The following is a 10,734-nucleotide window of genomic DNA, read 5'->3' on the forward strand; positions in this document are numbered from 1 at the left end:
AGCCCCTGGAGGAGGGGCACTGGTTAGTCCTGTCTCCCACATTTTTGGTCTTCTTGCCTTGTGGGAGTGGAGGAGAGGGAGAATACCGCCAGCCCACAGAGCACAACCCAACACTCACTGATGGGTGCACCCGGGGCTCAGCTCCCCTCCTCCCCCCAGGGAAGGAGGCCACATCAGGAACCCTTCCCGCCGCCTTCCCTTGGTCCAAAGGAGAGGTCAGGGTCAGGGTCCTGGAAAGGTAGATGGTGGGTTGAGAAAAAGAGGATAAGGGGTATATGTTGGGGGGTGTGGGGGCTGAACTTTTGAACCCTCAGCTTGGAGATCGGTTCATTACCTTAGCATGAGTTAAAAATAACTGTCTCGTCTCTTTAAATTAGTCTGTCTGCAATTACCGCCTGGCACGGCCGCCCGCCCTCCAGCGTCCCCAGCGCTTGGAGCCTCGCCAGGTGGCAGGCGGGGGCCCTGGCAGCCCCCCCTCCCCTGCTCACCCCAGCCCCGGGGGCTCTCTGGCTTCCAGCCTGTCTGTCTCCCACCCTCAGGCAAAGCAGCAATATCGATGGGCTTCAGCGCCTCCCATTCCCTCCCTAGCCCACCCCCCAGGGCTCTCCCAGACCAAGGTAGAAACCAGGGAGAAAGGAAGGTGCCCCTCAGGGGCCTGGGGGAACATTAGGGAGTGGGGAGTGAGGACCAAGAGCATCCTGGGGGAGGAGGAGGGGAGGGCCCTTGGAGCGCCACGGGGCGTGGGTGGGTGTGAGCAGGTGGTTGTGGGAGTCTGCTGGGCACACCAGCCCATGTGCCAGGAGTAGCGGGCACAAGCCCAGGAGGCTGCCAGGCCCCTGCTCAGTACAGTGTGTGAGGACGCCCTCGGAGCCTCCCCCCACCCCCAGGCTCTCCAGAGCCCCAGCCAGCAGGGAAACACGCGCTGCCTTTGGGGGTGGGGGGAGGGAGAGAACCAGACAGATGGATGAGGTGAGGGAACCCAGCTCAGTCAGGCTGAGGGGAAGGGAGGCGGTGCCCCCCACCAGCCCTGAGCTGGCACGGTTTCCCACAGCAAGCCCCACCCCCACATACCCACCAGAGTCTGAATCCATGATCTGTGGGTAGGTGGAGTCCAACAACCCCCACTCACTTCTAAGGAACTGAGGCAGTCCCTGCCACCCAACCCAGGCTCTGCTGGGGTGGGGGGTGGCGATGGAGATGCCAGGGCTAGAAAGAACACGTGGAAATATAATACAGAGTCCTAGATTTTGAAGCTTGGGTTCAAATTCTAATCGACCCTTAATCCGTATAAAATAAAGAGAAAGGTCATTCAGCCTTTGAAACCTCATTTCCCCCTTCATGAAGATAAGAATACTAGCACTCTGTACTTCATAGGGTTGTCATAAGTAATGCACTTTGTAACAATTCACCTAGAGCTTTAGGCCTACAAAGCATTGGCTCAATGGACCCCCGCCCCCCAGCACCTGGAGAGATGAATACCACCCTTCTTATTATCCCCAGGATGAGGAAGCTGGTGGTAACCCGGCTAGCCAGTGTTGGAGTTGACATCTGACCCTGGGCTTCTTCTGGACTTCATCTACCCATTTCAACATGTATAGGAACAAACCTTTCATTTCTACGGTTGCAGACCCCCAGGCCAGCTCATAGGGGAAAATGATTTGCTCAAGGTCACACATGTAAGAGAGAGGAGATTTAAACCTTTCTTTTGACATCTAATCCTATGCGGTTCTTTATTCCTTAAGGAATTCCTAAGGAGGTTTGCTGAAGAAGCCAGGGTCAGGGAGGGAAGGAAGGAAGCGAGGAACCCATCCCTCCCCTTGGTTAACTGCATGGGAGGCTCTATCTTTGGCCCCAGAGAGGATACACTGTAAGGGGAAGCCATAGAAATGGGGTCTCTGGGCTTCCCTACTTCCCCCTTCCCCCCAACTCAATACACACCCACCCACTCCAAATTCATTCTGCTGCTCCTTTCCTGGGAGCAGCTGCACTGGCAAACCGGCTGGCCCAGCAGGCTGGCACCCTGCCCCGGCTACACCTGGGGAAGAAGGGAATCCTGGCCCCAAGTTGGCACCATGCCCCCTAGCCCTGCCCATTCCCTCAGGCTGTGGGCATGAGGCCCCTTTGTCCCACTCTAGGGGGCCTGTGGTGGGCATGGGGCCCAGGCCTTGGATCTGGCCTGGTCCTGGGTTTCTCCAGAACAGCCACATCTGCCCAGGGGCCCTTTCTCTCTGTCTCTGGCTGATGCTTGACCCTGTGGCTGGACCAGGAAGAAGCTGGGCTGGGCCTAGCCCTATAAGGAGCTGGAGTGGAAGCACAGACTTTTCTTCCCTCCTTTTCCCCAATGGGGGTGGAAAGAAATAAGAGGCCTCCAACGTTGGGGAAGGGATGCAGAGGGAGTGAGGTAGAGCCACCAAGACTCCCTCCCTCATCAAATACTGATTGAGTGAGTACCTCCTGTGGGCAGGGCCTGATAAGAAAAAGTTCTGGGAAGGGGCTGCTGAGGATCTCGGCTTCTTGGGCGGTCAAACCCTGCTGGGCAGAGCCTTTCCAGTGGCATTCTCAGAGGGGGTCCCTCTGGCCTTAAGTGCTTCCTTCCAGTGGCTCTGGCAGTGGTGGGCTAGATTAATGAGCCTGGAGCCAGCCAGCCTCATGCCTGAGCAGAAGAGAATTGCTTTACCCTATTCTTGTATTTTCCATTCTATCATTTTTTTAATCCCTGGAAATAAATCTGCAAAAAAGACACCCAGAGCTTCTGAAGAGGGGAAGGGACAGAGGGTATGGGTGTTATAGGTGGGGAAGGAGGAGTAGAAGGGGGAAAGGGATTGGAGGACAGGATCGAGTGGTCGGGAGAGCCCAGAAGGGTCAGAGCCTGGGCCCCCAGAGCTCTGGAAGGATTAGATGAGGCTCCCTGGCAGGGGCACTTTCATGTGTAATAAACCCCTTGGACAGACAGTCTGCTGAAACTTATGGATCCCTTCTCGGAATTATATTCTTGAATAAATGGAGTCAAATAGATAGGGTTATGAAAGGAAAACAAAGGTTACTGAAGATGAAGATGGGAAGGAGGACACCCACAGATGGATTCCTGGGCCGAGGTGGTTGGGATGTAGGGGCAAGAAGCAGACCCTCAAAAACTGATGACCTTATCAGGCCCAGGCCAGGGAAATGCCTCACTTAGCTGAAGAAGTCGAAATGAGAGAACCTGAGTTCTCAGCCTGACTATGACAATTTACTACTGTGTGACACTGGGTACATCATTACCCCCGTCCCTCCACTCCCCCTTCCCCCTTCTCTGAGCCTCAGTTTCCTCCTCTATATAATCGAAGCATTCGAGCCAGTGATGGATGCCCTGAGAGTCCTTTCCGGTTCTAAATCCTATAACTCTAGAGATAGATCCCTGTGCTCAGGTAGGAGGGTGAGGTAAAAGGCAAGTCAGCTTCTTCCCTATCCCAGAGAACTCTCTTTCTAGGAGGGGATGTAATCCAGACAAACTCCACAACTACCCAGAGGAGAGATTCCATCTACACAATAGACAGCTTACAAGATGCAGAGGAAAACCCTGCCCTTGGTGATTCGGTGTGTTAGAAGTGTGGCAGGGATTCTGCAGAGGGTTCTATGCAAGGGGCACAAGGATGAGGGAAGGGGTGGAGAGGAGGCAGGGAGAAGTCAGATATAGTATAGGAGACTTCCTGGAGGACCAGATCTGGGTACACCTGTTATGATCACAGGAGCCACAGGGCCTTTGGAAACTGTGCCCTCTTAATCCCTATTACAAAAAGAGGGAAATCAATGCCAAAAGAGTTTTGGATTAAGAGTCACAGGGCCCGAGTTCAAATCCCACTTTGGTGACTTACTGACTGGGTAACCCTGGACAAGTCACTTTCCTTCCCTTCGGCCTCAGTTTTCCTAACTGTAAAATGGGCGGGGTGTGTGTGTGTGTGTGTGTGTGTGTGTGTGGAGGTTGGACTAGATCGTCAAGGCCCCTTCCATATGTAACATCCCATAAATCTGAGGGATTAGGAAAAGGGACTGAGGTTGGCCATGGATGCAGCAGGAAAGGGGAGTTCTCGGGGTAGCCAGAACATTACTACCACCTGTCTCCTCTAGCGAAATACTTCCCCACCCAGTTCAGTACCCCATCACTGCTTGCCTAGCATCCTGACTGGCATTTCCACCTCCAATCTCTCCCCGATTCAATCCATCCTTGACATATGGATCCGTCATCTCCCTAACAAGCTGCTCATCCATGTCATCCCAGCTCCAAGCCTCAAGTTTCATCTGTAAATTGGGGATGATGATAATGCCTGGAGCACCTACTGCATAAGGTTGTTATGAGGATAATGTATGCAAAGTGATGACTTCTCTCAACCATTATTTTCAGCTCATAGCACAGTGCTTCAGACACGGGAGGTGGCTTAAAAATATTTGTTAGACAAGGAAATCAGCTCACCAGCCTGCTCTGAATCCTCAGTGGCTCCCACTACCTCCAGATTAAATTCCCAACTCCTGTGCTTAGCACTTAAGATCCTTCTCCAAACTCGCTGCCTTTCCAGATTTCTCTCCCTGTCCGTGGTTTCATGCGAGGGCTACTCTGGCTGGTTCCCTTATATACCCAGAACAGGCCTCCTCCCTTTGAATCTTTGCTTGCATCAATTGCTCTCTCTCTGTCTGGAGTGCCCAGAGGACCAGAGGCCTGTGCCAGCTCTACCCATCTTTCAGAGCACAAGCCAAGGACTACCTCACCTAGGCAACTTTCCCCAATTTAATAATTTCCCTACTCATCATGCTCGGCACCTAATTATACTTGGCCTAATAGTCTCTTTGGATCTCTAACCTGGACAGCTTCTTTTTCCAACTAGATCTGGAGGGAAGGGACTGAGTCTGTTCCTCCTATGTGCCCCATAGTACCTGGCACGAACCCGGGAACATGGGAAGGGCCCTATAAATATTTGATGGGAAAAAATAAAATTTTAAAGGATGGAAGCGGGGGGGGGGGAGAGATCAGTAGGAGGAGAGATGAGGGATCCTGTGAGCCCAAGCATCAGTTCCGGGACCCAACCAGCCATCAGCAACTGACTAGGGAGCCCTCCTTCTCTTCCACCTGACAGAGTTCACCAGCCGGACCCCAGGGAGCCCTCCCTTCCTGGCAGGCGCTAGAACACACACACTGGGTGATTCATCCAATCTCATCCCGTTCTACTCTTCATAAAGATGGAGACAGGTGAGCTCCAGGGATCTAGGACTCCAGTTCCCCACATGGGCTCCCTCCAGAGATTGGGAAGGAGGAAGCCTGGGTTCCCTCCCTGAGATCCACTTCCAAGAACCTTAAGGTAAACTGCGTCAGCTGTCCCTGCTCCACCATAACTCCATCTATGACCTTGTATTAAGTCCCATCGAACCTATTTCTACAGATGGAGAAACTGAGGACCAGACAAGTCCTCGCCAATGCAATAGAGAGTAGTCAATTTGAAAGTTCTTGCCTGGAACAGAAAGGTAATATACTTCTTTGGCCCAGAGGGATAGCCTAGGGTAATGGACAGAGCCTGGTCTGGAAGCCAGGAAACCTAGGTTCCATTCCCAGCTCTGCTATTAATTTGCCACGTGACCTTGAACTAGTCATTTCCTCCTCTTTGGGCCTTGATTTCCTTCTCAGCAAAAAGAAGCATTTGGTCTAGATGTTCCTCCCAGCTCTGACACTGAGTCTATCACCTTCCCCTAACACCTCTTTGGCAGCTTCCCCCCTCCCAACAGGACAGAGTACCAATCCCCTTAAGTCTGGCATTCACGTTCCAGTCTGTTACCCAGCTACCTCCAGCCTCATTTAACTTCCCCCCCCCCCCACACACACACAAACCCCTCTGCTCCAGGAGCCTTGGATTTTCACTTTCCCACCTCTGCTCCCCACCTATCCCTTGCCTGCAATATCCCCCCAACCTTCCCCATCATTCCAGACCCCACAGAGCCTTACTCTAAGCCCCTCCAGCTGGCCTGTCCCCCACCTCTTGCCCTGAGCACACCCTCTCCTCTGGTGCTACTTTTCTTGGCTCTGCTGATTCTCATCTAACCTTTTCAACTGTAAGCTCCCAGAAGGCAAGGACTCTGCTTTCCTTCTTTGCTTTGCTGAGGTGTCTGGCCCAGGGCCCTGTCCCCAGCAAGCTACATCATAGAAGTTGGAGGGGTAAGTGGAAGGCCTTTGCTTTGGGAGCCAATGCAGGGCATGGGCCAATATAGGTTCTGGGTTCATGACCTGGTTCCTGTGCCTACTGTGTGAACAAGTCACTGTCTAAGCCTTAGTTTCCTCATGTGTGAAATGGGAACAAGAATATTCACTCCCTATACCTCACCCTATATAATGGGGAAATCTATTTGCAAACCTTAAATCACTATAGAAATGAGAGCTATTATGTACAGACACACACATATGCCACCACCACCAAAAGCATTTGCTTACTCTGGGCATACCCAGCATCCTCTTCATGCCCTTCTCTTTCTGGACTCCAGGATCTAGTGGCATGACCAAAGGGAAAGGTCTGGACCAGTCCAGATACTGAAGGGGGTAGAGAACAGGAGGAGAGTCTACCAAAAGTCTCGTTTCTGGGGGAGGGTCAATGGCCACCGGACTAGTAAGCTAGCCTACCCAAAGGGAGCCTGAGGTTTCTGCAAGAAGGTGCCCATGACCAGAGCTGAGAAAGCATGTAGAGCTCCTTACTCATCCCCACAGACCTCAGAACTCCCAGAGGAGGCTCATCAGGACCTTCTTCCAGCCCTACTGATGCAGCCCACTATACCTGTAAGCACTTTCCATTCCCCCAAATAAAACATAGCAAGTCCAAGGGAAGCAAGGTCAATAGGGCTATCAGAAAGAATGGAATGAGGTAGGGTGTTAGTCCCAATCCTCTGTGTAAATCTCTGATTTTCCCTGTGCCTCAGTTTCTCTGCCTCTCATGTTAACTATGCCACCTGCTGGCAGGCAAGTGGACACTCAAAGCTCTTACACAGGCAGATAGGAGGGGGACCCTTTCGTACAGGGTCAGCTTCTTTTCCTTCTCCTTCCAAAGCTGCCCTCTCCCTGCCCCCCCCCCCAATCTGGGGAGTGCCACTCCTGTGCTCTAACACTGTGTCTTCCTTATACCTAGGCCTAGGGTCCTGCCCCTCCCCCCTCCAAGGAGACACCCCCCCCTTTCAACTCCCTCCCCAATAACCCACATATACACACTCCTAGGCACAAGGATGAGGAAGGGTGTTAACAGGCAGTGACCAGTTTCCCTCACCAGTCAAGGAAAAAAAGATCTATCTGGTTAACTAAGAAATAGGGTTCCCAGTTCTCCCCATTGCCATCTCCCCCTCCTTCAGGCAAGGGACCTGGACAGCCATCTAAGGACCACCTGAGGACTGACTGACCCAGCCCTGCCTTTCATCGAACAGGGATAAGCTTCGGGGGATGTGAACTTGTCCTGAACCCACTGTTTTACCCCCCTCCCCCAGCCTGAGTCTCCAGTCACATTCCTCCATGCACTGGCTAGCTGGGTACAATGCCCCCCTCCCCCTACAGACACACACACTAGGACTGCTTGTGCCCATTGCCAGCTAGCCTTCCCACCTCAGACCCACCCCAGGCATCCTCTACAGTAGCCCAAGCACGCAGGGGACTCTCACCTTCCAGCCAGCTGAGCTGTTACTGTCACCCTTATCCTTGAAATAGGGCACGTATCGAACCATCCAGTCATAGATCTGGGAGAGCGTGAGCCGCTTGTCCGGGGCGCTCTCAATGGCTTTGGTGATGAGGTCAGCATAGGACAGGTTGCCCCAGGCGTTTCGCCGAGAGGTCTTAGCCTTCCGGAGCTGTCCAGCATCCCCACCCAGCACCGGTAGAGCTGCCGTCCCGGGAGCCGGGGCCCCAGCCACCACCACCGCCTTGCGCTCCCCAGCGCCCGCCCCAGCCCCTCCGTTCTCGGTGCTCTCACTGCCGCCGCCGCCGCCGCCGCCGCCGCCACCACCGGGCCCGGCCGCCCCATCCTCTTCGTCCCCGCCGCCTGCAAAGTCGGGTTGCGGTAGCGGCCAGGTGCACGAGCGCGGCCGGCTCTGAGGCTCAAAGTCCGGGTCGATGTCCACCTGATGCGCTCCTCGTAGCTTCTCGGCCATGATCCCGGCCCGGGGGGCTCCGACGGCGCCCACGGGGCAGATGATTCCGGCCCCCGAGCAGTGGGCACAGGAGTAAGAGATTCTGGCCGCAGAGAGGAGAGCGCTGGGCGGATGAGTCCGGCCCCCCGACGGAGGGAACAGAGCGGGTGGTACCAGGGAACCGAGCGGTGGCAACGGCGCACTCACAGGGGAGGGGGAAGGGGAAGCCCTCCGGGCGGCATGCGCCCCCGAGTGGGGGCGGGCCACGGGGCACCCCCCCCCGGGAAAGACGGGGAGGCCCAGGGAGTCCCCGCGGTTCACGTTCCGGGTGGGGTTGGGTTCAGGCACACGGGCTGAGAAGAGCCATGGTCACTGGGCGCAGCTCCGGGCACCGGGCGGGGCGGGGCAGCACAGGGCAGGGCAACTGGCGCTTAGGTCCGCGGGCAGCGCTGGCCTAGGGCTGCTCACCCCCCCCCCTCCGGGCACTCCACGACTCCCGGACGTCTGGGGCTAGGGACAGCTCCCCCTCTGATACTGGCGGTAGGGCGCTAGCAGGGAAGGGTAAGGCGATGGAGAAACCAGGAGCAGCGGCGTCCGCGCCCCACGCTGGAACCTGGTGCCTCGGGCCAGGTGGGCGCACACCTTGGCCGGCCCGCTCTAGCACCTGCAGCCCACTGGAGCCGGAGCTGGAGCTTCCTGCTCTCGCTGCTCGCGCCGCCGCCACTGTCGCTGCTGCTGCTGCTGCTCCCGCCGCCGTCGCCGCCGCTCCCCGGGCGCTGGCCCCGCGCGCCGCCTCCGCTCCCCCGGGATGGGGCCGGGCTGCACCATGCTGGAGCCGGAGCCGGAGCCGGAGCCGGAGTCGGAGCCGGAGCCGGAGCCGGAGTCGCCGCTCCTGCTGCTGCTGCTGCTGCTGCTGCTGCTGCTGCTGCTGTTGCTGCTGCTGCTGCTGCTGCTGCGGCCGCCGCCGCCCCCTGCACCCCGCGCGCTGCCAAGGCAGCCGCCACCGCCGCTCCGGCTCCTGCTCCTGCTCCTGCTCCTCCCGCGCCCGCCGCGCTCAGCGCCGGCTGCACCTCCGGGCGGGGGGAGCTGAGGAGAGTAGAGCAGGGAAGGGAAGGGGAGGGGGAGCTGGGGAGGGGGCGGGCCCGGCGCGGCGCGGGGAGGGAAGGGGGAGCGGGGAGCCGGGAGCGGGGGGCGGGGGCGTGCACGCTCCCGGCGCCGCGGGCACCTCCCCCCCCCCCACGGTCCCGCCGGGCGCGGCGTTCTCGGAGTCGGAGCCGGGGTTGCAGCGCCCCACAGGGCCAGGAACGCAGGCTAGGAGGGGCGGGGCGGGGCGGGGCGGGCGCGCCCGGGGGAGAACCCGTACCTGGGGACCGGGTTTGGGAAAGGAAGCTGCCAGCCACGCCCGGGAGAGTTATGGGGACTGAGGGGGGGAGGGCAGGGCGTGCACCGTGGCATCTTCTGTGGCCCGGGGTGACCCCGAGCTCTCCCTGAACCGGGTGTCCTGCTCCCCACGTGGCCACCCTAGCCTCACAGCGCCACCCCACCACCCAAAATTGGAAGACGACGCGCGGACTTGGGGCGCGCGGCCGCTCGGGGCGGGGGTGTGGAGAAGGCCCGGCCTGCTCCCATTGGCCGGAGGCGGGGCTGACACGCCTCGTGGGCACAGGAGAATCCCCGCTCACCCTTACCCCTCCCAGGCCCCCAAGCCTCGCCTAGCTTCACCCCCTCATTGTTACAACCGAGGGTTTCCCGGGGCAACCAGGGGCGGGGCCTGATGCCCGGAGCTCCGCCCTTGGGCCCCCTACAGCCAGCTTTGGGGTGCCTTGATGAGAAGTAGGGAGCCCTAGGACTGGGGGTGGAACTGGGGTTGGCTTCTTTCTTTTATACTGTACTTTCGGTGCGGTCCACCTCCAGGAGGCCTGACAAGATATGGAGCCAGTGGAGGAACTTTAAATTTCAGGGTCCCAAAATTCCGACCCTCCCCCCCCCCAAATCCCAGTGGCTATTTCAGCAGAGGTGCCCAAGGCCAAACCAGGCTGTGAGGGCTTCTGCCAGCCAAGTCACAGTTTATAGGATTATAGATTTCCAACTGGAAGGAACTTTGGAAGACACCTAGTCCAACTCTTTCGTTTTAGTGATGCTGAAATAGAAAGAAAGAAATCTGGGCAAAAGTGGTGATGAACTTATCGGGAGGACATGGACACAACTTTTCACAGGTTGAGCAGAGCGCTGGGGCTTGAAGCGTGACCCCTAGGGCAGCTCTCAACCTCCAGGCTCTAAAGAGGAGGCTTGCCTTTGAGATCCCTGTGGGCTCTAAATCCAATATGCCGTCATTATAAAATGCTCAGAAGTAGCACCTAGACTTCAAGATCATAAATCCATTTGAATATTTGAAACTGATTCATAGAGAGGCTAAAGAACTTACCAAAGGCCCTGCCGCTTGAAATTGACAGAGAGCTGAGATCTGAATATATCAGTCCTTTGACATCGAATCGGGTGATTCCGGCTACCAGGCAGCTAGCTACCGCCTCCATCAAAGTCCCTTTAGGGTTCAATAATATTTACTGGTGGGAAGTTCTTGCACCAATCTGACCTTAGTCCTTCCTACTACAG

At 56.8% G+C, this 10,734-nt stretch overlaps 1 protein-coding gene across 1 annotated transcript in view; it reads right to left on the reverse strand.

The window, feature by feature from the left end:
- Nucleotides 1–9,103, reverse strand: part of FOXO6 (forkhead box O6) — a 29,719-nt gene extending 20,616 nt beyond the window's left edge. Inside the window, exons 1-2 of the mRNA XM_043990807.1 lie at nucleotides 8,786–9,103; nucleotides 7,657–8,224 (exon numbers count right to left, since the gene is read on the reverse strand). Of these exons, the coding sequence (XP_043846742.1) occupies nucleotides 7,657–8,224; nucleotides 8,786–8,949 (732 nt within the window). The 5' untranslated portion in view covers nucleotides 8,950–9,103. The remainder of the gene's footprint in view (nucleotides 1–7,656; nucleotides 8,225–8,785) is intronic.
- Nucleotides 9,104–10,734: the final 1,631 nt, after the last annotated feature.

Source organism: Dromiciops gliroides, chromosome 3 (genome assembly GCF_019393635.1).
Source record: "Dromiciops gliroides isolate mDroGli1 chromosome 3, mDroGli1.pri, whole genome shotgun sequence".
In the NCBI taxonomy this organism is placed as follows: domain Eukaryota; kingdom Metazoa; phylum Chordata; class Mammalia; order Microbiotheria; family Microbiotheriidae; genus Dromiciops; species Dromiciops gliroides.